The sequence below is a fragment of the Notolabrus celidotus genome, chromosome 9, assembly GCF_009762535.1.
Source record: "Notolabrus celidotus isolate fNotCel1 chromosome 9, fNotCel1.pri, whole genome shotgun sequence".
Classification (NCBI taxonomy): domain Eukaryota; kingdom Metazoa; phylum Chordata; class Actinopteri; order Labriformes; family Labridae; genus Notolabrus; species Notolabrus celidotus.
Genome location: NC_048280.1, coordinates 34180929 through 34207230, shown reverse-complemented (window position 1 = coordinate 34207230; position 26302 = coordinate 34180929). Strand labels below are relative to the sequence as shown.

Here is a 26302-nt window from a genome sequence, read left to right as displayed (position 1 = left end):
GAGAAAAAAAAAGTCAGAATTCAGAGATTAAAGTCAGAATTTCTTCTTCTTAAGAAATATGTTTTAAAAGAGCTGTATTCCTTCAGAGTTCTTTTAAGGGAATTTCATATCTCTTTAAATCTGTTTTATTTCTTTATCCTGATTTATGTGTTTTTATGAACTGCCTGTTTTATTTTGCTGCCCATGTGAAGCACTTTGTAACTTGGTTTTTGAAAAGTATTATCAGCCAAACAGTGGCGACTGAATCCCAGCGTCTTATGTTGTTGCTAAAATGTTGAGCAGCTGTCGATCATTCTGCAGTTAATACAAAGAAGAAAAGAGAGGAGACGTCGGAGGAGATGAGATGTTCGACTGCTGAATCAGTGTAAGAGAGGTCAGGGATTTTTATTGTACATGATCAGTTCAATGCTTCCAAGTGGGGCAATCATAGGCCATGTGGTTGGCTGGATTTGTGACATTTTTGAGGAGGTCTCTGCGTACACGACCAGTCAAAAGTGTGGAAACACCAGGGTTTGTATTTATTGTAATTATTGTAAACACTGTAGATTAACACTGAAGACATCACAACTATGAAAGAACATATATGGAATTATTGAATTTTTTAAAAAGTGTTAAACAAAGCAGAATCTGTTTTATATTTTAGATTCTGTAAAGTAGCCGCCTTTTTCCTTCATGACAGCTTTGCACACTCTTGGTATTCTCTCAGTCTGCTTCATGAAGTGGTCTCCTGGAATGGTTTCTAATGAACATGAGCCTTGTCAAGAGTTCATTTGTAGAATGACTTGCCTTCTTAATGTGTTTGAGACCATCAGTTGTGTTGTTCAGAGGTAGGGTTAGTACACAATGGATAGCCCTATTTGACTACTGTTGTAATCCAGATTATGGTAAAACCAGATTATTTCATAGTTTTGACATCTTCAGTATTAATCTACAATGTTGGAAATAATTAAAATAAATACAAAACATTGAATGAGAAGGTGTGTCTAAGTTTTGGACTGGTAGTGTAGGTAGGCCTCTGGGTTTGCTTCACAAACCTACAGCATATGCAAACTAAGGAGAGTAAATCAGGCCATAAGCCACAGTGCAATGTAAAAGACCCTCTTGGACAGCCAATATTGCGCCACATGCAAGATCAATATGAAAGTGCAAAGGTGTGATGACAGCGGAGGTTGGTTGTGGTGTTGTTGCAGAGCTGCAGAGAAGTCTTTAGAGGAGGCGTTACATCAGGAAGGAGTTTTTTCACAGAGTGAGAAATTAGGACCAGGGTTCCCACGCATCCTGGAAAACCTGGAAAACAGTCGACCAGTTTTCCAGTCCTGGAAAACACATGGAAAATGGGAGAAAAAGTAAAATGTCCTGGAAAATCACGGATTGTCCTGGAAAAGTATTCCAACATGACAAACACCCCCCCATTCAACATTTGTGGCCATTTTTGTCATTCAGTTCTATTTAGGTCAATCAATGCACTGATCCTCTGATTATTATTATTATTATTATTATTATTTATTTATTATTATTATTATTGTTTATTTATTTGTTTTAGGAGGCAGCTTCCAGATTCCTTTGCTGTCTCTTTTGTTTTTCACTTAGCTCATTTAATATTTTTTGAGAAAAGAGAAAGCTGAGATGAGAGTTGGACATCATTGTTACTTGGTTGCACTAATAAAGTGAAGGGCTGTACATCTGCAGTTACATTAATCTATTATCATTTTGCCTTCACTTTTAAGCATGTAAGAGATGATTTCATGGATAGCCATAGACTGCACGTCATTCAATGTAGACTTCCACTGAGAGGAACATATTAGACTATTTAGGAACTAAATTAGGAACCAAATGTAGACTGTCATACCAGCTTGATCATCATTGAAAATGTCCTGGAAAATGATCTCTGGAAAAGAGTGGGAACCCTGTAGGACGATGAATCTCGCCTCAAATCCAGCGTTTGATTCTCTGTCAAACTACGATGTAAGGGTTAAGAAATCGACCAGGAAGCAGTCAAGACAAACGTATGAAAGTTAAGTTTTAAACATTTTACGGATTAAGAGACATTTTGAATATTCAAACGGACATAATCTTCAGACGTCATACTATTAAAAAGTTCCAAAGCCTTTTTTTGTGCATGAAAAAGAAAGTTGACTCGTGCAAACATGTTCCACATATTTCAATGTGCAATGAATCTTTGGCAGATGTGAGTTTCATATGCTATTTAAAAGGGACGTATCAGTCTGGACCTGCTTACAAAATCAGTTTTTTAAAGGCCCACAAGTGAGGAAAAGGGCAAGGAAGCTTTATTTGTATAGCGCATTTCACACACGGGGGCAACTCAATGTGCTTTACATTAACACATTAAAAGCATTGGAAACATTCAGACAGGCATAAAAGAACATAATTAAATGACAAATATGATAAAACAGAAAAGAAAAGGAAAATTAGAAATATATTAAAAATGACATTCAAATTTTAATTTAAAGTGGGTTAAAATAATCTAAGATAGGAAGGCAGTGGCAAATAAGAAAGTCTTAATCTTTGATTTTAAAGAGGTGAGAGTTGGAGCAGACCTGCAGCTTTCAGGGAGTGTGTTCCAGATATGTGGTGCATAATGACTAAACGCTGCTTCACCATGTTTCGTTCTGACTCTAGGAACTGAAAGCAGACCAGTACCTGATGACCTCAGAGGTCGAGGTGGTTCATAAAGTAGTAACAGATCAGCAATGTATTTTGGACCTAAACCATTCAGTGCTTTATAAACCATCAGCAGGATTTTAAAGTCTATTCTCTGACAGACAGGAAGCCAGTGTAGAGATCTAAGAACTGGAGTGATGTGGTCTACTTTTTTGGTCCTTGTTAGGACTCGAGCAGCAGCATTCTGTATGAGCTGCAGCCGTCTGATGGACTTTTTAGGGAGTCCTGTAAAGACCCCGTTACAGTAGTCTAGTCTGCTAAAGAGAAGAGAAGAAAAGAAGAAAAGCTGCAGATAAAAATCTCACACATCATTTTTTTTATTCATAAACATCAATAAACTCCACGTATGTTATCAAATAAATATGTCAGCCTCTCTGTGTTAATGTCCGATAGGTGTAGATTAAGACCCCCCCCCCCCCACCCTCTCCTCCTCCCAGTCTTGCTCGATCCAGGCAGATCCTGTCGCCACAACAGCAGCAGAGCGTTAATGCCGAACCAACTCCAATTGACTTCAAGGTTAAAGGCAGCGTGGCTGATTATGCTGTTCATCTTCAGCGCATTGGAGCAAAGGTGCCGGGGTCAAGGGTGACATATGGCAGCCCCCCCCGCCCCCTTCATCCCTCCCTCCTTTGTGGCTTAGGTTTGATTTCCTATTAGTATCGACATGTGAGGATATGCCAATCAGACTGAAAGTATGTGGACAAAGCCTGCTTCTGGATTTTTGCAGGAATGGAACAAACACAAAGAAGAAATTCTTGATATTATTTGAATTCAATAAGTGTTGAGAGAATTAAAATTCTCACTGGGTTAGTGGTCTCAGGATAACCTTTGGGAATGTCTTTGCTCACAGGAATGTAAATGTAAACAAAGAGCTGTGAGGAACTTCTCTTTGAATCTGCGTGAAGAAACTTTATATTTAACTGTAAAGAATAATAACCCTCACCTCCATACTTGTATTCAGTTACCACACCATGGCTCAGTCGTTCTATAATCTGTGCCTTTGACACGGTAACATATGGCGGCAGACTCTTATGGTATTAGTGTAAAGTAAACTGGGAGACGGCGAGACTGCCTTTGATCACACCAACAGGTTACACATGGACTTGTTTTTCTACCTGCAGCCCGACCTGCCTGGTGGGACGCCCCTCTGCTATCTCTGTGGATCCTCTGCCTGTATGCATTTACATGAGCTCTCTCTCTCTGTGTTGCATTTGAATGTGAAAAGCTTCTTATATGTGACTTAGTGCGGCCGGGTCATTAGCATTCACATGGGGGGTTGGGGCAAGGATGGAGGTGGAGTGCTGTTGTGAGAGTGAACAAGTGGTGGAGCAGTGGAGAGGGTGGATGAACAGGCAGGGTTGTGCACTGTGAGGAGCAGAAAGGTGAGCTGCAGAAGAGTGTGGGGGCGTGGCACGCTGGTGGAATCCTGGCTGCCTCTCGATATGGTGCCCTCGCCAGACCACTGGAGGGGTTGAGGGAAGAGAACCTTCTGGATGGTAAGATGCAGCATCTCTGCAGACCTCACGAGTGAATGACATAAGAGCTGAATCAGGTCATCTTGGGAGGTTGACTTTAATTTGGATGCCATTCCAGTCAAGAGATATTTTTCTGGAGAAAGTTTTCTCTGTCTTTTTTTGTACGACACAAAATTGCGAAGATGCAGTGTTCTTATAATGGTAGTGTAGTTGATTCACACTCCAACACAGCAGGTGGCAGTGATGCACCCCAGTGCTGGTTGTTGACATGTTGGAGCTATTTACATTGTTTCATATATTTGATTATTTGTCCTTTAATCAGTTCATTTATTGTGATTTCATTTAAGGTAATCCTAGGATTAACTTTGGTGCCTTAGGTGTTTTAATATATTTCGTTACTCACTTTTATAGGTTGATAGTTTTGCACCTATCATGTAAGGTTTTTTTACCGGGAGATTTTAAAGACGTTCCTTTTTGTTTGAGAGAAGCCTTTTTTTGTTGTTCAATGAACCACCAGAAATACTGCACACTTGGCTGGACATTGGCAATCTTTGGACGCCCTGTACGATCCACTCTCCCCGGGCCCCGTGGCCGGTTTTTGATTTGAGTTTTGTAAAGTTGACCAAGTCAAACAGACACTATTAACCAAATAAAACAAGGATGCTGTTTTAATTACGCCCCCCATTGGATTGTAAAGCGACGTTATGAAACTCAAAGATGGTGCTCGCCATATTGGGAATGCTGACTTAGCCCAACCCAAACCACAGGCAGAGAGGCGACGCTGAGGCAGCTCAACTACGACACACCCACCCCCCCGTCACCTCACCATGGCCATAATATGAGTTTAACAAATTCAAACTCATACTGATGTTTAACCAAGCTCTGAATGTCTCTATTTTTGCTGTGAAAGATGGGCTTCCTTGGCTTATATAGCCAGCCTCTAGTGGACACTGGAGGAACTGCAGTTTTTTGCACTTCTGCATTGGCTTTATTTTTTAACACTGGATGTTGCCGCTTGGTTTTAACCATAGTCTGTATAAATAATGGACGTAGTATCCGTGACGTCACCTATCTGTTTCTGAAGAGTTGTTTTGAGACCTATCGTCGGAGGCAGCCATATTGGAAATGCTGAACTGCTGTCGAGCGAGTGTGACGTAAAGAGGCGGGTTTTGAGCCTGCTAGCTAACAGCTACAGTGTTCCCACCTGCCAATCAAGTCAGCTGTGCCTCTCATACTGGAAAACTTGTAATCTCAACATCTTTAAAATTGCTGCATACAGTGTGTGCCGATCAAGAAATGAGCTATCCAGACTACACTTGTCTTTTGTACCAGGCTGTAAACATGTTCATTTCTGCTGTAGAGATCACATTTTTTTTTTAATATGTGTGTATGTGGTTTCTGGTACTTCCAGAGCCAGCCTCAAATGGACACTCCAGGAACTGCAGTTTTTTGCATTTCTGCATCAACTTCATTTGTTAACCCACCATCCTGACCACTTTCAGGAGTTTGGTGTGTGGTGATTATTATTAAGGAGTTGGGTGTGGGTCCTGAGGCTAGACCAGTTAAGAAACAGTTGTTTTATTGGCCGTTTTTTGTTTGCACAGCTAAAGAATACGTTTAAGTTACCTTAATTAGGTCAATATAATTAAGTAATAAAAAAAGCCAAAGCCCTGAAATCAGTGTCATCTAAAAGCAAACAGCTACACAAACACTTGCAGTGTGGAAAAAAAGTTTTACCATTGGAAGAAACTTTCAGAAACAAACAGTTAACTTAGTTATGGTAAAGTTTTTAAATGCTCGTCTTCACTCCCATTTGGGTGGAAAGTTTTGAGGGTTAAGCTTTAAATACATGCAGAGGTGTTACTTAACTCTTAAGAGTTATTTCTGTTTTTAATTTCTCATAATATGAAGGAGTTGTAGAGTAATAGCATGGAGGAGGAAGCCTGCAGTCAAAGATGTTTCTCATTGTTGAATAAAATATCAATTTTATTTTTAAAAAGCACTTAAAGTGACGTCTTCACATAGCTTCTAAAATGTGGATAAAAGTTGCTAATTTATTTGACAATAAAGCAATTTTGTGAAAGTTGTCATTTAACATTTTATTCAATTCTTTAACATTTTATTTAATTATTTAACAGTTTATGTCACGATTTAACATTCTATTTCATTATTTAACATTTTATGTAACTCTTTAACGTCCGTGAAGGAACCCAAATCCCCAAGTTACGACGGTTACATGACATCTGTTGTGTTGGAAACAATGATTCTCAGTTAATATTTGACTCCTAATTCAATATTTAACCAGCTGACCATCAAAACATCTCGGCACATTTAGAAAAGAAGAACTTCTATGTCCTATTTTTTAACATTCCTCTGTCAGCCACAAACATTTCAAACTCCTAGAAACATTTTTTATTCACAAGAAAAAAGCAAAGATCCTCACACACATTATAAAGTCTGTGTAATTGAAACTTGGTGTTCCTGTTGAACCATCCCAGGCAGGTTTATCTGGATCTATCTGACTCTGGGTTTTGCATTGTAAAGCATTGTCAGAAACAGGAACAGAAAGCGGTTCCTTCAGGAGGATCCACCTCTTCTCTCTTGGCCTCCATGTTTTTTTTTTTTACCTCTTTTGCTCACTTTATAACCAAGCTGTGAAACTTTAGCTTCTTCTCCATCTCCCTAAGTGCTTCAATTAGTTAATGTCTGTGTGTTTTGTCAGTTTGAATCTGTGTTTATGCTTTGGACATGCACTTTGGTCCTCGTCAAAGAGCCAGAGGCATGGCAGAGGGGAGGGGAGGCTAATTTGGGTGAGGGTGGTGGGGAGTAGTATTGTTGAACGGCAGCGAAAATAGGACTATCAGTTCCACTCAGATAACCCCTGGCTGTCATTGGACCTTCAGGCAAGCCGTGACCCCGGGGCTTGAACTCTGCGGTCATGTGACCAGGCAGTAAAGTGACCAGTGGTGTTGCCTGGCTCCGGCTGTGGTCAGAGAGGGGCCGGCTGTCGAGGAAAGAGGTTGCTGTGAGGGAGAGGCAGAGAAAGGAAAGGGAAGACAGTCATGAGGCAGCCAGGCCCTGTGGCTTTTCTTTAGCTGAGTCCATGAATGAATGGGGTCCAGGCAGACTGGGAGAAGCATGAAATGGATACATGGGAAGGTAAGAAAGGCAAAGAGAATCATACTGCTTCTGAATAATGTGTGAACTGGAGAGGAGGGCTTGGTTATGATGAGGAGGGGCATGCATTTAAGCTGCTATCTGGTGAATGTAGCTTTTAATTCTTTATATACCTCTTTATGCTAGATTTGTATGTTTGTTATATTACCATTCTGCAAAATTTACACACAAATCTTCAATTCAAACCCAGTCTTTTTTAATATATTACAAAGATAACACACCAAATTATAACCTGCATGCCAAATATTGCTCAATGCTTGACCAGTTTCTGCTCCAAAGATCTTCTCCTCACTTTGACTTCAACGCTGCTGTGTTGTTTGATAGCATGAGATGTTTTCAGCCACATATGCCGCGTGTTGTTTACAGTTTTCAGACAAATAAGCTGAGACATTCCAGCGTTTCCATCGATCAAAGCCGATGAGTGATTGGCTTTCTGTGTGTGTTATGATGCATCTCTGTGTGGTTGTGATTTTGCACAGCACAGCCTGCCTCCATATGTATTGATGTGTGGTATGTGTGGCTGTGGGTTTGCACACAGTCAGCACAGCAGTGTTGATATGATGACTGCTGCCCAGTCACCACAAGCTCAAACTGAGAGCACTTTCCTGAATGGTTTATTTCTCTCCCCTCTTTTACTTCTTCTACTTCTTCTTCTTCTTCTTCTTCTTCTGTGTTCTGTACTTCTAATGCAGCTTTGATTCACTCCTCTGGCTTTAGTTTCACACAAAGAGTGTTTCATTCAGCGCGTTAAGCAGTCGCTCTTTCCTTGAACTTTGTTGACAAGCTCTCCCCAAAAATTGCTTTTAGCTCGTTCTCCCTTTGTCACTTCTTTTTTGGCTTTTTATATGAAGTGCTTTTAAAAAATAAATAGCCTCCTTTTTGCAGTTTTCACACCACATCCCAACCACCAAACAAGCCATCCACCCCCCCCCTTCCTCCACCCTCCCCTTGTATTGCAGGAATTTGGAACGTGATCCTTTCTCACTCTTAAGATATAGTCCACATGGCAACGCTGAGTAACTCCACTACAGTGTCCTGCTCTGCTCATCACCGCTGCACGCTCTTTGATGAGTCCATTCTCTTTTAGTTATCGATCTCACGGTTCACTCAGATCATTTCATAGCTAATCCTCTCACCGAGTTAACACTCTTTGGGGCTGAGGATGATACATATCTGTTTGTATGTCCTTCATTTGATATTTTCCTTCAAGGACTTTGGTGTAGCATGCAGAGGAGGCATGTTACTGTATGCATCCCCTCCCCCATCATGCTAATCCCCCCAGCTAGCAGCCATGTTGGTTGTGTTCCAGCTGAGAGGGGGTTTACTCCACACTGCTTCAACACAGTACATCACCTCCCCTCAGCAGGAAGCCCTCCTGTGTTGATGTTGTTGTGGAGTTTAGAGGGAATGAATTAAAGCAGAAGAGGAACCGAAAGAGGGAAACACAGAGAGAGAGAGAGAGAGAGAGAGAGAGAGAGAGGGAGAGAGGGTGGAGGTTGTTTATGTGGATGTAGATGCAGGGGACAGAAGCTGTGTGAAGATCAATAGTAACAGTGGGGGGAGGTCAGGGACTCCTGTGACTCTGTAATGCTCTGCTATAAATAGCCGATGACAGAGGCAGCTCATCGCAACCATGCAACCTTCTTTTTCTTAATTTCACTGAAACCTATCCATCTCCTCACCCCGGGCCCCAGGCCCCGTCAAACCAGACATCAAGTCCATCATGTTGCAGATCTTTGTCTTCCTAGGGTGTGTTATTTCAACTGCCCTGCACCCTTCCCCCTCCAGCACACACAAACACTCACACAGGTTTGATGTTATCTGACGGATGCATCAAGAATGTCTCAGAGTCTCAAAAACAGATCCACATTTTTAATGACGGACATATGATCGTTTTCTTACTGCAGGAGGGGAGGCTTGGGGGTTTAATGTCCCTGCCTCTGCTCCTCCAGGAAAGCCCCCACAAACACTCACACACACACCCCTGTTGAGGAGGTTAACATTCATTAACAGCACTTTTACATGAGTGTGTGTCACAAAGCCTGGGCTGTAAAACAACACATGGTTTATATCAACGTGAGCTGCTGAGCTGACAGTAATGAAGAACACAGAAGCAGCAGGACGATGATGATGATGATGATGATGATGATGTCTTCCTGTAGAGAGGGGTTCATGTTCTGCAAACAAAGCTTAGTTAGTGATGCATCTAAAATCTAGTGTCTGCACAGTTCTCTTACGCTGTGCTGATAAAGGAAGATATCTACTGTAACTGCCTGTCGTTGTAGTCTGCAAGGTTTAGATCCAAGTACAATCTTACAGTTAAAGTGAATAACAGAGCAACATGGGGTGTTTCAATACCATCCATGCATATCCATCTGCTTGACTTCTGCTAGCCAGCTTAAAACTTTAAAAATCTGCTCAATTATTAAAAGCTAAAAAAACAAGATGCAGGGTTTTTACAGTTCACTATGGAGTAGATAATTGACTTAATGCTAAGCTAAGTTGAACCTTGCTTTTAAGAGGAAAAGCAAGTATACACTTTAGTTACACTTATAATTTACTTAACGGTTGGTTATTGCTCCTCAACTCCAGAGGGAGTAGCTCTTGTGGACTTGTAATTAAAGCTGCAACTGCATTCATTGTTTTCCTCGCAGTTTCACATGTTTTATTTTATTCTATTTTATTCTATTTTATTCTATTTTATTCTATTCTATTGTACCTTTATCATTGCTATTATTATTGTTATTATATTTTTTTAACTATGTTAGTACATTGTTGTATTCCCCTGTCCCATGTTGTAAGCTGCTGTAACAAAAGAATTTCTCCCAATGGGGGACCAATAAAGTAGATCTTATCTTACCTCCTCATGCAAGACTCAGAATACAGAATGTAAGGCAAGGCAGATTTGATTTGTTTTGACGTCTTTATTTCGAACATGTAAAAGTTAAAAAAAAAAAATCAATCAGTTCCAATAACAAGCACTGAAACATTCTACTTTCAGTGTGTGAAAATAAGTAGGAAGAAGTCTAACTCATCTAATCCTACCACCTTCATTCACTATTTTCTTACATTCCCACAAAACAAATCTTCATATTTACACCTCAATCAAAAGCAAACCCCTCGTGATTATCAACACTTGTCTTCCTCCTTGTACCTCATGAAAAGTATTACTTTTATACTTCTGCTTTATTTGTGTAACACATTTCATACAAGAGGTCAACTCCATGTGCTTTACATTAAAACATTAAAAGTATTGGAGACATTCAGACAAGCATAAAAAAGCACACTTAAAATGACAAATATAATTAAACATAGAGAAGAAAAGGAAAATTAGAAATATGTTAAAAAATGCAAGTTAAAATTAGCATTTAAAGCGAGTTAAAATAAGCTAAAATGAAAAAGTCTTAGACTTAAAGAGGTGAGATTTGGATGGTCAAAGGACTACATTTAATAAAGCATGCATCATTATAGTTAGCAATCATTTATTTTTATCTAAACATGGAGAATCTAAATTTTTAAACAGTTCTGTGTGTTTTACTTTTGACCTCAGTGTGTCAGTAGAGCGGTGAGTAAATCTGTCCATGTGATATTGAATAATCGTTTACTTGTTTTGTGCTTCTGATTGTTCCTTATCTGAAAGAGAATCACTCACTTTTGAATTTTACTGAGTATTTGAGAACTGAAGCTCCCTCTGTTTGATCAAAGATTAAAGTACAGTATTGCAAAAAAAAAAAAAAAGGAAACTGGGGATAGGATGAGAAATCTGGTGTTTAAACTAGCTCTAAAAATGAGACCTCTAAGTTAAAGTAAATCCACACTCCTCAGGGTTCTCCAAAGTTTAATATAATGCAAGATCCTCTGAGATGCAAACGAAAGGTGCGAGGGTGTGGCAGACTCCTGCATCTCCACATTACTTAACAAAGTAGCTTAGCATGTGGCCCACATTAGCATAGTATTATGCATATGTAGCCTATCTTTGGTGTGGTACAACTCAATGCTAATGATTCAGCCTCTAAGCCTGGCAGTGTATTATCAGGACACCCCATGTCAACAGGTCGCCATTGTCTCGTGGAGGAGCCCAATCTGCAACTGCATGCACGAAACTTAAGAGATTAGCATCACAGTGTGGGCTGCCAGGAATGCTCTGCGTCAAGGAGGGTCTTCACATGCCTCCAACCTTTGTGAATGTGTTAGATGTGAGTCCATGGACATACCAGTCATAGTCTCAGCCCTCTTTACCTCCCTCACCCCCAGGTAGGGAAGATAAGTTTCAGAGAAGTAGAGGTATGAGGATAAACAAGGAGGGAGGGGGGAGATGGAAAGAAGGGAGGAAGGGGGGCAAGCAGCGGAAAAGTACAGCAGATTCCTCCAACCCCCGCTCTCTGTCTCAGCTGGGCACGATTGTGATGAAAAGCCCGAGACAAAACCTGAAGAGAAAACCCCTTCAGCAGCAGCAGCAGCAGCAGCAGCAGGCCTTGTTGTTCTGTCAGCCTCTCAAAGGGCTGCTTTGCACCATACATCAGCCTTTGTGCACGCCGCCTGTGGACAATAGGGAGATTTGGCTGCGATACATCTCCATTCTCAGCATGAAGCAGCTCACAGAGGGTCACAGAGACGGTGAGGCCTGGACACTGATTCTCACCGTGGCACCTCCTCATTGCACAGCTGAGCATGAATCAGTCCAGCAGCATCAGCAGTCTGTGAGCGGAGGGGTTTTAGGTTTCAGGTTTGAGCCTCAGAGGAATAAAAGTTTCACATGAATTATCTTTTTCACACCCCACTGTCTCTCTCTCTCTCTTTACGTTGGGTGTCCACATGAGTCCTCCTCTCTGTTTGCTTACAGTGAACATTTGCTGGGACACATTGGCAGCAGCGGGAAACCAGAGAGCTGTTTGTCTTCTTCGACAGGGGCTTAAAATGCTTCACTTGCATTTCCTGGTTTGCGTTAAAGTTTGGAATGAAACCCAGGCTGACCCCTGGGAAACAATGCAGCCTTTAATGGGCCATGGGGGGATGAGGGTGTGTGTGTGTGGAGGGGTGACACAGAGCAGCATCGGGGGTTCCTGCTCTCGAGTTAAAGAGACAAACTGAGGGTGGAGGTCAAGATGAAGCTGGAGTTTTACTTCTTAATCAATAATTCAGAGACATTTATCAGCACGTGTCCTCCTTTTAGAATAAACATTTTCATACAATTTATTTAGAATCTTAAAAAGGAGAATTATTTTTAGAGTAGTTCAAAATTAAAGATCCAACTCAGTCAATCTCTCATGCACCTACAACACTCTATATTTACTATCATCTGTTAAAGGTTTTAAATGATCAGTCTCAATGAGTTTGCATTGAGTTCTTCTTTAACCCTTTGAACTCCACATTAAATAATCTGCCTGGCCAACCATTGTTTTTTTAACCTTTTGTGATGCTTCAGACTTTTGAATAACTTTATGGGAGTGAAAAAAAAGAAATTTTTCCATTTGAATGTGCTAAAATAACACAAAATGTAATTGAAATAACTCTGGATGTGGAAGTTTTGTTTTCTGAGGTCTGCTTTTTTGAGTGGGCGGAGTCAAAACAAGAGCGCCTACATTTAGTAGTGATGCCTTGTCCTGTAGGGTCATTAGGGCTTTGTTTCTGCACTTTAAAGCCACGGTGAGGAGTTCTATCTGGATTTATCTCAATGTCTCCTTATGATGTACCACAGCAAAACCAAACCCCTGGAAGAAATCTGAATATTCCTATGTGGTACGTTCAAGTATAGGTGTCAGCTGAGACGACGAACAGCATGATACAAAAACAGACATTTCTTAGATAGATAGATAGATAGATAGATAGATAGATAGATAGATAGATAGATAGATAGACTTGCACTGGTCCATCTTGAAGATTCTATATGCATCATTATATGCTACCTGAAGCTTTTCAATATAAGATGAACACTTTTGACGTCTTATTTTATAAGATTAAAGGCTAACAATTTTTGATCCCAAACAGATTTCACTGTAGACGTACATTTTTATTCAATTATAATTATTTCCTTGGAGATCTAACATTGAAATTTAGTTTACAGTCCTGCAGTTTTCTCCTTTTATAAGTTTTGATTTTCCAACATATCCTTAAAAGTAACTTGAATCTAGCCTCTATACAATGTAAAGGGATCAAATGTAATGTATAGTCTAACAAAAACACAGTTTAAGCTACAACAGTAATGTCTGCAGGGAGAAAGTCACTTCAGTCATCAGACTGTCAACACTTTCTGGATTTGTGAGCACTTCAAGTTTAATTCCTGACTCCTCTGGAAGTGATTTTTAGGACATATTCCTCAAAATAAGTCTCATTACAGTGTCAATTTTAGATTTCAGTTGCTACTTCAGTACTGCATTTTTTCGCTTGCTTTATTATAAAGAAACCAGAGTAGGAATATAATGTTCTTAATTTTTTTTTTTCAAGCAGAAAACTCTTTTGGACAAACTTTCAGTCCAAGAACCAGAAGAAAAATACATGAATAGCACAATCTTTTTATTTATTTCACTTTTTTAATATATTTTATTTTGCTTTTCAGATTTATACACAGACAAAAAAAAACATATATAAAGGACAGAGAAGAGTGGAAACTCCTTGATGAAAAAAGTTAATGTTACAGATTAAAAATTAGACAGTTGGTAGTTCCAAAATAACAGTAAAGTTACAAAAATAGACAAGACAAAAGTGAAAAGGATTTACAAAACTACAAAAGTTTTTATTTCTTTCTGCAGTTATAGAATCTCCAAAGTCACACTCAGCATGTTTTACTGTATCTCTCTTGAAAGAGAAACATGAAAGAGAAACATACCCTCCCTCTCTAGGAGTTGTTGTTCATCTGTATCTGTAAACGTGACTCATTGAAACACGTCCCTGCTCATTTTCCCCCGCCCGGCTCTGATACTCGTCCCCTGACCCGGGTCACATACTGTACACGGAGCCGGGTCAAATGTTCCAAATGTTTCCAGACTCCGGGTCAGACGTGCTGCAGACAGTGACTTCAGAGGTGAAATCCTCGAGTGAATGTCATGAATATTTAACTGTGATCTGCAGGCAGGAGGAGGAGGAGTCATAGGACGTGACGATCGGAGATCAAGTGTGTGGAGGTGTGAATCAGCCGCTTTATATGGTGGCCATGCACTTGAAAGACAGGGTGATAGATTTGGCAAATAAGCCTGAGTGAAGGCAGCTTAATAGCCTTTGTGTTTTTGGCTCATGGAAGGAAGTCAGGCGTTTTCACATGGGGTGGCCACTGAAATATACGCCGTGAATGCGATCTCTGAATGAGCACATGGGCTGACAAATGGCCGGCTGAGGAGGAAACTCTCATTTATTTGATCTCCCTTCTGTTTTATGATGTTAACCTGAGCTACAGTAGCAGCCCGGGGTGGAGAGGGGGTACAGTGAAGGCGCAGGTTTCAGCTGGAGAGCTCGGTGGCTGTGAGAGGAGGATGATGGGAAGTTTGCTGGGTTTTTCTTCTCAGGCTTCATGGAGGTGTCACTCTTCTTTATACGGAAGCTTAGCGCCTGAAAAGCTCTTTATTGAGACTTCAGCTGAATCTGTGCTGAACTGCCCCTCAACTCACACACACACACATAAAACTCAGCCTGCGATTCAATCTGACACAGCCTGCAGGAGATCCTCCTCGCCTGGTTAATGTTTAAGACCAAATGCAATAAATCTCCTTCACTTGCTTCGATCTTAACCGGCCAGAGTCAACACATTCACTACAAGTCTGAATTATGCATCAAATGAGACATTTCATGAATATCAAACCTCAAACTGAAGTCTCTTCAGTTACAGAAACACACTCCTGTCCGGTTCAGTGTTTATCTCTGAACACAACAATATCTCTTTATATCATACTGTAAAAATGTCACACTCATCACTCATTCAATGATGTACATTATATATTAAATATAGATTATTGTGCATCTTTTATGAACAGAAGTTCAACATATTTAGTCTTTATTTAATGAATTATAATACCAACTTCTTGAAGTTTTTATTACGTTTAAATCTGCAAAAAAAAAAAAAGAAAGCACTCGTCCTTGTTCTTGTTTGAGCAAACTCTGCTGGTGATAGACCAGATTATGAGTCTGCAAAAAAATGAATGATTGCATGAAAAAAAAATGAACATAAATTTTGTTCTTTATTCTGCATGTATAGGCTAGATGAACTAGATTTGCATGCCCCTGAGTGTCATGGAGAGTAGTTTGAAAGATGTGCAGGATCTCCATAATCTTTATTTTCACTCTGATCTTTTTAATTTTGAGGACCAGCCGTAAAGGGTTAAAAAGTAGAAACATGTTCCATAAGTGAAACACTTTTAATACTTTTTATTTAACTTGTATTATAAATGTTGGATTATATATAGCACTCATCCAGCAGAGATTATGTTTAATCATGTCAAACTTGATTTCTTTGATTCTGGTTTAAAAATACCAAAAGTTTATAAAATGAACTATTTTCCTTTTTCTGAAAAGACAAACAAAGAAAGAAAGTATGCAGAAAATAAACTCATAAATACACTTAAATTAAAGAAAAATAATGCATTCCTTTTATTTGAACTGTACTCTGTACACACGACCACAAAATACTAAATTTAACTTCAATGAGCAGCTGTAAAGGGTTAAAAAGTACAAACATGTTCCCTAAGTGAATCACTTTTATTACTTTTTATTTTGTCAACTAAATGTGAGATTATAAGTAACACTCATCCTGCAGAGATCTTTTTTTTTTAAATGTGTCAAACTTTCCTTTTTTTGATGCTGGTTCGAAAATACCAAAAATTAAAACAATCAACTCTTCCTTTTTTCATTTTTCTGAAAAAGCAAACAAAGAAAGAAAGTATGCAGAAAATAAACTTCAAAATGAACTTAAAGAAAAGAAAAATCATATATCTCTTTCTTTTTTTTTACTGTACTCTGTAAACTCTACTGCAAAATACTAAATTTAACTTCAATGATCAGCTGTAAAAAAACACTCATCCTGCAGAGATCTTGTTCTAAATGTGTCAAATTTTCGTTTTTTGATGCTGGTTCAATAAAAGCAAAAGAGTAAAAATAAATGATTTCCTTTTCCTGACAGAAAAACAAAGAAAAATCCAACTAAAATGCACTTAAATTAAAGAAAAATCATGCTTTTTTTTCACTGTACCAGTGAATATTTGAGCAAGAGTAAGCGACACATCAAACTAAAGACCTCTGAATTCCACCACAGTTCAAATGTCAATACTAGATTATCAAAAAAAGGAGTTAATGTGACTTTAAAGGCTTTAAGGCATTTAACCAATAGTAACCTTGTCTGTGAGCTCTTTGAGTAAACTTACTGAAGGCAGAGAACAACTAAAAGTTCGCCTGACAACCTTTAAAGTTTGACCTTTCTTAATGTAGCTTGTGTCACAGGCAACACATATCAGTAACCTCTCAAAAGCTTGATCAAGCTTCTCCTGAGATTATTCCTCGTTCCTAATTTAGGCCACACCAAGCTTTTTTTTTATTTCAGCATAAGAAACTTTTCAAACCTGTAGATGTTAAAGGGTTAAACAGAGCGTTGGATGTTTCTCCGACTGGTAGGACTTCTCTGAGAGTGGACTTAACCTCAGTGCGTATAGAGTTAATCACTAAAATAGTTAAATTCTAATCCCAGGATGGGCTCACCGTGTGACGCCCTATTGTCTCCGTACAGTGTGACTGCCCCTGCAGCCTTCTGCAGGCAGCACATTTAAACCTCACACCATTTAAATGTTAATCTGTCTCTGGGCTTTAGAAGTCCTCTATTCACCATTCATTATCTGGGAGAGGCTTTATGCCATGTGCCCCCCCACCTCCTTCTAATTACCTTTAGTACATGAACTCTGCAGCCCACTATGAAAACCCCCTCTCTCCGGGAGGCTTAGCTCTCAGCTCAGTCACATTCCTCTGATTAGCTGGCCCTTTAAATTATATACACACAAAAAGAGCTTAATCCCGCTCATTAGAATATTAGAGATGATGTTTCTGTGGCCTGTTTATTGTCAAAACAGAGAGCCTTTTAATCAGCGGCGGGGGACCGGGTCAACACAGACAACAGTCACAGTATCAGGTTTCCTGCAGTCATGTCCCGTGAGGTAAACACTCAGTGTGTGTGTGTGAGTGTGAGTCCTCAGCTGCTTCATCCCAGTGGCTCAAAGCTCTTACTTCTTCTTTTTTTTCTCCCACTGTCTCTATGAAAACAGGGAGCTGATTTCTTCTTCTCTGGTGTTTGTAAAACCAGCTGTAAAGTTCCTAACTGCCACCAACTGGGCTGGAGTGGAACAGTGGGAGGTGTAGTTTTTTCAGCACAATCTGTACAGCGTGACTTTTTATTTTTTTATGATTTGAAATGTATTCTTTTTTACAAACATTCAAATAAGGACACACAAATAATGAAAATACAATTAAAAAAACTAATGGAAAATTAAAGCTGCAAGCGGCAATGAACTGGCCCTCGCACACCTGCAACCAACGCCTATGTGAGCCACCGCCACATGTAAACCAGCGCCTGATATAAGCCACCACATGATGTACAAGCAAGATCTGAGAGTATATACCGCCTGTGTCCCTAAGGTGGTGCTAATGTTCCAAGTTGTGGCAGATTGCCGAGAAAACCTCCAAACTTGACAGTGTGCCACGCCCACAATTTTAGTCAGAACAGAATACCTCTAAAAATTTTGGATCATCAATGTGTCAGCTATAGAATGTGTCTTGTTTTGACTGAATTGGCGAAAACCCTACGACGAGTTCTCAGAAGCATGCACCCTTATTTGGGCGTCATTCTTCACATTCAAAGCTGTATGTGCGTTTGATGCACCGCTTGAAAGTCTGCCACGCCCACAATTTAAGTCTGAACAGCATGTCTCTAAAAATGTTGAACCATCAATGTGTCTACTATACAATGTGACTTGTTTGGACTGAATCGGAGAAAAATCCTAGAAGGAGATCTCAAAAGTATGCACCCTTGTTTGGGTGCCATTTTGAATTTTCAAAGCTAGGTGGCGCTCTTCCTGTTGAGTTTTGGATGGAATAAAAGTGACTACAATTTGAGCTGGATATTAAATAAATAAACAAAACTGTACATTCTGAGTGAACAAAGATGCACCAGGCCAACTTCTTCCTTCCTTCCTTCCTTCCTTCCTTCCTTCCTTCCTTCCTTCCTTCCTTCCTTCCTTCCTTCCTTCCTTCCTTCCTTCCTTCCTTCCTTCTCTCCACATGCAGCCTTGCAGAGATCAGCTCATTTCCTCCATTATTGGCTTTCAGACCACAGAATCCCAGAGGAGGGTAAAGGTCCCGCCTGTGTGTAGTGCCGCTTGTTGCATTACACAAGAGTCTTACATTAATCAGATCTGCAGGTTAATCTGTGGGCTCAGCAGGCAGCATTAACCTGCTGGCCAGCAGCCGCAGACCCTTTATGTCTACTTCAGTTTTTCTCAGCATGTGTTGGGTCCGTCAGAGAGACCACACGCTGCAGGCAGGCAGGCAGGCGGCGCACATACGTTACACAAACTGCCTTTCTTTGATGGGAAATTGCAGCTGTTTACATCAGCCAACAAGCAGTGGTGCTGTTTTATCTACATCCTGGGATCAGATACAGGCAGCAGGCTTTTATCTCCGCTTTGAATGTAGACACAGGAGGCTGGAGTGTTACAGGATTCAAGATACATGACAAAGACTGAAACAAGGAAAAGTTGGATGTGTTATTTTAGATACCTAAATCATTGACAATAGAAGGACTCAGTGATCTGAGTCTGTTTGTGATATTTTAGTATCAGATCAGAAATCAGGCAGACTCATATGTTTTCTTATTTTGAAGGGTTCTTCTGTTAAAACCTGCAGGACCACTATCTCACAAGACATCCAGATTTATTCCTCCTTTGACAAACCAGCATGAGTAAAAAAGTTCTACTCGGTTATTTTTTGAGTAAAAGAAGAGCACACATGTGAAAGGTCGACTTACCCTGACTGGTTAATGTTGTAAAACTACATTAGAAGTTATTACTGTTCCTTTTAAGATCAAGGAAACACATTATTATTATTATTATTATTATTATTATTATTATTATTATTATTATTATTATTATTATTATTATTATTATTATTATAACTCTTACTACTTCTATTATTATTATAGTTATTGTTATTTTAATAATTATTTTATTAATAATAATAATAATAATAATAATAATGATTATTGTTATTACTGCTACTATTATTATTTAAGTTATGATTATTATCTTATTATTGGTTTATTTTTCTTATTAATATTATTCTTATTTTATTTATTTATTATCTAGTATTTTTTACTATGATTGTTATTTTTATTATCATTACAACTACTATTATTCTAGTAATTATTTTTTATTTTTATTATTATTATAGTTATTATTATTGTTTTATTTATGTATTACTGTTTTAGTAACAATAATTATATTATTATTATTATTATTATTATTATTATTATTATTATTATATGTATTATTGTTATTATTATCAGCAGCATTATTATTATTACTACTGCTACTGCTGCTTATTATTATTTAGCTTATTTTTATTATTTTTATAAATTATTTTTTTGTTAATATAATTTTATTATTTAGTTTTTGTTTGTTTTTTTGTTAATGAAAATGTTATTATAATTGGTATCAGACAAAAAATAATGTAATATCAGTTTCAACCTAGAATGATTACTGTTGATATAGCAGGAAGATATAACAATCCTTAAATTAAGCTCACATGAACCAGTTTGTTGCGGTATGACCCTTTAAAATGTTAGAAAACACACATGAAGTATCTTCATTATTTGGTTCAGAGAAAATAAAACTTGTAAAGGTACAGAAGATGTCACTGCAGTTAACATGGAAACAATGAGCTGGATATCATCAATATATTAGATATCACTAAAATGTCAAATCCTCACTCAGAAGGGTTGGACCTGTCGGAACATTATGTCGAACACAACACTGAAACCAGGACTAAGAACAGCCCTCCTTTATACCAGGTACAGTCCAGTCTGTATCTGCTCCTGCTGTGTTTGATCTCAGCTGAGCTCAGATCCAGATCAGCAGCAGGCCACATTCCTGCTGCAGCTCTGCTCTTCTCTGTAACCATGGAGTCCAACCCATCTGCTCTGTGGCTGTTAGCGAGGAGGAGGAGGAGGAGGAGGAGGGGGCGGGGGGAGGGTGTGTGTGTTTGTCAGTGTGTGTGCGTGTGATAAAGCCAAACATCGTGGACTCTCAGTCTTAATTCTCAGCTTCCTCGGTGCATTTGATTACGTGCAGGCTGTGGCCTGGAGGTGAAGGAAGGGGGATTAGGAGAAGATCTTTAACATCTCCTCTACGGTTTGAGGACACCTTCATGATTATAAAGAAGCCGCACAAAAGAAGCTCCTCAGCAGGATCCACCTCGCTTTGATCCTCTACACACACACACACTGACATCTTCTCCTGCACAGGCAGATGTTTCAGACACAGCACCTGCAGGATCTGACCCCTTTATAAAACCAAGCTCTTCAACATGAGGGTTGATTTTGTGTTTTCACATCACTGCATCTTCACACAGCTGAGGTTAGACAGATTAAAAATGTATATCCTGCCTCCCCGCCTCAATAAAGCCACATCACACCATGTGTAATTTCTGCTACTATATATAACATACTTTGTTCAGGACATCCTGTGAGCCGAGCCCCCAACCACCTCCTCCTCCTGCCTCAAGCCCCTATATACCCCCTCACATGTGTTACAAATTAGTGCTCTTACTTATCCCCGTCTTAAAAACTTCACAGTTTTGAGTGATCAGCAAAAAGAGTGAGCTGTTTGAGGAAGGAGGGAGGAGGTTAATGATTGAGGAGGCCTCTCTCCCGGATTTAACATCCAGATTCTTCACTGAATGAATGGCCGAGATACACTTTTCCACATGAATCTAAAGATCTGATTTGAAACATGAACATTTTAGATGCAGCGTTGGTTCTGAAAGTGCTTTTTGAAGAGAGTCTGTTTCACGTGATCAGGCTCGAGAGAAAGGCGAGCCTGTAAAGAAATAACCCGTGTGGTTTTCACTTGCTGCCTCCTCTCATCAGAGCTGCTGAATAAAACATACACAAGACGTCTCGGCTGCCCGTCCCGCTTTCCTGTTACACCTCCACTTTCACATAATGAGAGTTAGCGCTTAAGTATCTCTTGGATTAGCTAGTGCCTGGTTAGCGCTTAAGCCCAATCCACCCCCATGATCTCCATTAAAACTTGTGCCTTCAGGAACGTTTCTACGCCCACTATTTCCCCCCCGAGTGAGGATGTATCGTATGAAGCAGTGGGTGGACACATTTCTAAATGTTCCTTTATGTTTCCTCTCTCTGCAGATGATCCAGCTGACCAGCGTACTTGCCTTATCTGTGGAGACCGCGCCACAGGCCTGCACTATGGCATCATTTCCTGCGAGGGCTGCAAGGGCTTCTTCAAGCGCAGCATCTGCAACAAGCGCGTGTACCGCTGCAACCGTGACAAGAACTGCGAGATGTCGCGCAAGCAGCGCAACCGCTGCCAGTACTGCCGTCTCCTCAAGTGTCTGCAGATGGGGATGAACCGCAAAGGTACGGTGTAGACACAGAACCAGGGTTTGAAACACATGAGAGTTTTAAAATATGAGCTTTAAGAGCAGAGCAGACTCCCTAAAGTGCGTGTTTTCTCTAATCCACTGAAGAGGAATAAAAGATGGTTTTCAGTTAAACACGCCTTTGAAGAAGTTTCAAGAGCTCCAGATGTGAAATATTACGTTTGATTTAAACATGAAACATCATCTCAAAGATGAATAACAATGTAATGCTTACATAAAAGCTTCAAACAATAATATCATATGCAGTCCAGTCTGCTTTGAACTAGATCACATCCCTGATCATGTGTGAGGTGGATCCAGTCAGACGAAATCTGGAGCGATGGATCCCCCTGCTGCATGGGAGCTCTCATGCACTCCATGAGCAGGGGTTTCAATGTCCTCTGTTAATAAGATTAGTTTGTCAATCAACCAGAATCTAAATCTATGACTGAGACTGAAACACTCTGTTTTATGACAGATTTCAAAACTTAGAACAACATCAGAATTTGATTTCAAAGCTGTCAAACACGTGAAAGATTTAGAGCTGAATGTCCTCACATCCAGAATCCCTCTTAAAGGAACTGAGGAGATCCTGATGGTGCAAAAACAGATAACTTAGTATTCTTAAAATTTCAAAATGTTTAAAAAAAACATATTTTTTCTATTCCTAGCGTTAGGTATTATCAATTCACTGAATTTGGTTGGCTTTGACTTAGTAAAAATGACATTACTAATGAGAGGTATCACAGGAAGTGTAACTTTATTAAAAAGAAATATATATTTTTTGAAAGTGTAGAAGAACTAAGTAATTCTGCAGTTGATTCCAAGTACACTACCAGTCAAACGTTTGAAAACACCTTCTCATTCAAGGGTTTGTATTTATTGTAATTATTGTAAACACTGTAGATTAATACTGAAGACATCAAATCTATGAAAGAACATATATGGAATTATGGAATGAAGAAAAAAGTGTTAAACAAAGCAGAATCTGTTTTATATTTTAGATTCTGTAAAGTAGCCCCCTTTTTCCTTCATGACAGCTTTGCACACTCTTGGTATTCTCTCAGTCTGCTTCATGAAGTGGTCACCTGGAATGGTTTCTAATGAACATGAGCCTTGTCAAGAGTTCATTTGTAGAATGACTTATATTAAACCAGATTATTTCCTAGTTTTGATGTCTTCAGTATTAAACCACAATGTTGAAAATAATGAAAAGAAATAAAAACCATTGAATGAGAAGGTGTGTCCAAACATTTGACTGGTAGTGTTCATGAAGCCAACTTTTCCCCAAATTCATCCATGACTTCATGGATAGTTAGGAGCTGAGGCAGCACAATCTCATACTTATATTTGGCTCTCTTGAGTTAGTGTGCTGTATCTGTCTGATGAGAAACACAGACACAAAACATCACAGATATGATCAGTTCACAGGAACGTCTCAATCATCTATCAAACCGATCATAGAGTCCTCTTAGAGAGTCTGAAAACAAAGGCAGAGACTCCTTACTCTGAGCCCTGCTGAGGTCTGAACACACTCCTCTCATACTGTAGCTGTAGTGTGTCCTCTCTTCCACATGCATCTGCTGCCCCCTGGTGGATGAAAATGAGAAGTGCTCCTGTAGTGCACTTCCAGCCTCATGGCCTCATTTTGGATGATTTATCCTTTACAAGATTGTTCCTCCACTCTGATTGCCTAACCCTTGTTTTATAAACCATTATGAGGCAGTAGAAGAATAGGAAAAGTCAGGTTCCAACTAAGCAGCAACCTCCGGTCTCGAACTATGAAGCCCATGCAGAAGTGTTAAGAACTGCAGTTCATCAAGAATCCGCTTGAGGCTGGCTGCAGAAACACCCGAAACCACATAGACACCCATTCAAAGATGGGTAACAAGATGTACAAAGATGTAAAAACTGTAAAGCAAAGCAAGCTGAGTGATTGTTTCAGCCGCTAGAGAGAGCTATGACACTAACCCTGGATCTTGTTTTGTGTAACTCTTTGTTTTTCTGTCTGTGTTGCAGCAATCAGGGAGGATGGCATGCCAGGAGGGAGAAACAAAAGCATCGGGCCAGTCCAGGTGAACTTTATTTTCATTATCACCAGAAATGATGTTTTTGTGACTTCCTGTGACCCCTCCCCCCGACTCAGACCTGCAGTGAGCACGCTCAGAATGCATTCACAGCTCATAGCCTTCACTTAAATAAGTACGAGTGCTGCGTTGCAGATGATTGGGTGTAGGTATGCTCTTGAAGCATGTAATGAGAGCGAGCCCTGACCTTGCTGCATAATCAGAATAATCATATAGCAGCTGAGTATTTCCTATTCAGCAGCAGATTTATTATGAACGCCAACGAGAGAACAAGCGGTCAGGGAAATGTGTGACATGAGGCTAAGTACCACTGAGCTGCTATTCAGGCAATTCATTCCAGCTCATTTCAGCAAGTCAAAACACAGAATGCTGGCTTTCATTAGAGGCTCCTTTTGTTTCTCAGCCCTCCTAATGAAAGGAGGACCTTTGTGTCATAATATGGAATGAATTGCGGTTTCAGTGTATGAGCAGGAGTGATAGAATAAGGTGAGCTGACCTCAGCCATGCTTACAAAACGCCACATTTACAGGCATGCTAATGTGTTTATAAACGGCTTTGTCCGTGTTTTCAGCATGGACCAGCTGAGTCTGTTATTCTCCGTGTGTGTATCAGCTAATCAGCTACACACACATCCCTGTTTGCCTCTATTCTTTCACTCCCCAGCTCCCTCTTTCATTGTGTGATTGCGTCCTTGCTCCGCCATGTTTCGATGAAAAGCATCTGATCAATTGAAGTGAAACAAACCCTGCTTTTTGGTTTCATGCTGCAACCCTCCCCATGTGTGTGTGTGTGTGTGTGTTTTAGATCACAGAGGAGGAGATCGAGCGCATCATGTCAGGGCAGGAGTTCAAGGAGGACGCTCCAGAGCACACCTGGGGCAACAACGGCGACAGCGACCACAGCTCTCCCAGCAACGGGGCCTCGGAGGGCAACCAGCCGTCACCGGCCTCCACTCTCTCCTCCAAGTGAGTCGATCATCTCACCCACTCGGTGGTGCAGCACCGCCACTTGCCCCGCCGTTGAGATAATGAGCCGGCCCTGACAGTGTAACACCTCGTTCCCCGTCTCACCCAGACTTTGGTTAAGGTATTCATGAGCTGAGAATGCCTGAATGTGCGGCACCTCAGGCTCGCTGATGATAGCAGCAGACAGGAAAAACTCAGCCACGCTATCTACTGTTCTTGCTACGGAGACGAACGCATTGTCTATCTGCACTCATCAAGGACAAATATCGTCTGAGTACTCCAATGACGGCATTTATTTTGGTCTTGTTTAGAATCAACACGAGGTTTTATCTGTGAGCCGCTCAGCCTGAGAGCCACAAAGAGAAGTCCTTTTTTTTATCAAATGTGCACTGAGCAGGATACCTGTGAAGGGCAGGCATGTGTGCCACCATGAGTCCCCTGAGGGCGAAGGGTTAAAGGTGCACTCTGCATGTTTAGTAGGAACGTATTCAATGATTTATTTATTTATATGTATATGCTTCATGCACTTTGAGCGTCCATATCTTTTGTTTCATGAAGAAGTGACGTTTTATTTCAGCTCAGCTTTAAAGCAGTCGACCTTCTGTTCTACTAAGAATGGACAACTACGTCTGCTGCAAGGAGAAGCACAATGTTATTCATCCGTCCAATAAAAGACAACCTCGGAAAGTTATTTTACTGATATCGTTACACAACTTTCCGCTCATAGCATGCAACCGTTTCAGTCTTATCCGTGGCTCTCCGCATGTCGGGTCCTAGAGCCAGAGCACCGGGCGTTTATATCTGATGGAAGGAGTATCCCACTAAATGTCTCCACTCACAATCAATCAATCTTTATTTGTATAGCGCCAAATCGCAACAAACGTTATCTCAAGACGCTTTCAAGAACAGGTCTAGATCATAGTCTATGTCAAATTATGAACAGAGACCCAACACCAAGACAGGGTAAGACTCAGTCTGACCCCACCTTAATCCACCATGAGCATTGCACCTCGCAGTATTTAGCTAGTTACAGCGGCGAGGAAAAACTTCCTTTAAAAGGCAGAAACCTCGAGCAGAACCAGACTCATGTTAGACACACATCGGCTGAGGCAGAGTTGGGTCTGGAAAGAGGGATAGAGGAGAATAAGAGAGAGAGGGAGCGTTGATAGTGATGAGACGAGTAGTAGTAGCTGTTGTCGCTGGAGTCCAGCACGTCATCAATCAATCAATCTTTATTTATAAAGCGACAAATCCCAACAAATGTTCTCCTCAGGTCTAGTCCGTCCTCCATGTT

At 40.1% G+C, this 26302-nt stretch overlaps 1 protein-coding gene across 1 annotated transcript in view; it reads left to right on the top strand.

Annotated features, from left to right (window-relative positions):
* nr6a1a (nuclear receptor subfamily 6, group A, member 1a) overlaps positions 1-26302 on the top strand; it is a 171769-nt gene that overhangs the window by 126553 nt on the left and 18914 nt on the right. The window contains exons 4-6 of the mRNA XM_034691919.1: positions 21724-21954; positions 23976-24031; positions 24848-25008. Coding sequence (XP_034547810.1) covers positions 21724-21954; positions 23976-24031; positions 24848-25008 — 448 coding nt within the window. The remainder of the gene's footprint in view (positions 1-21723; positions 21955-23975; positions 24032-24847; positions 25009-26302) is intronic.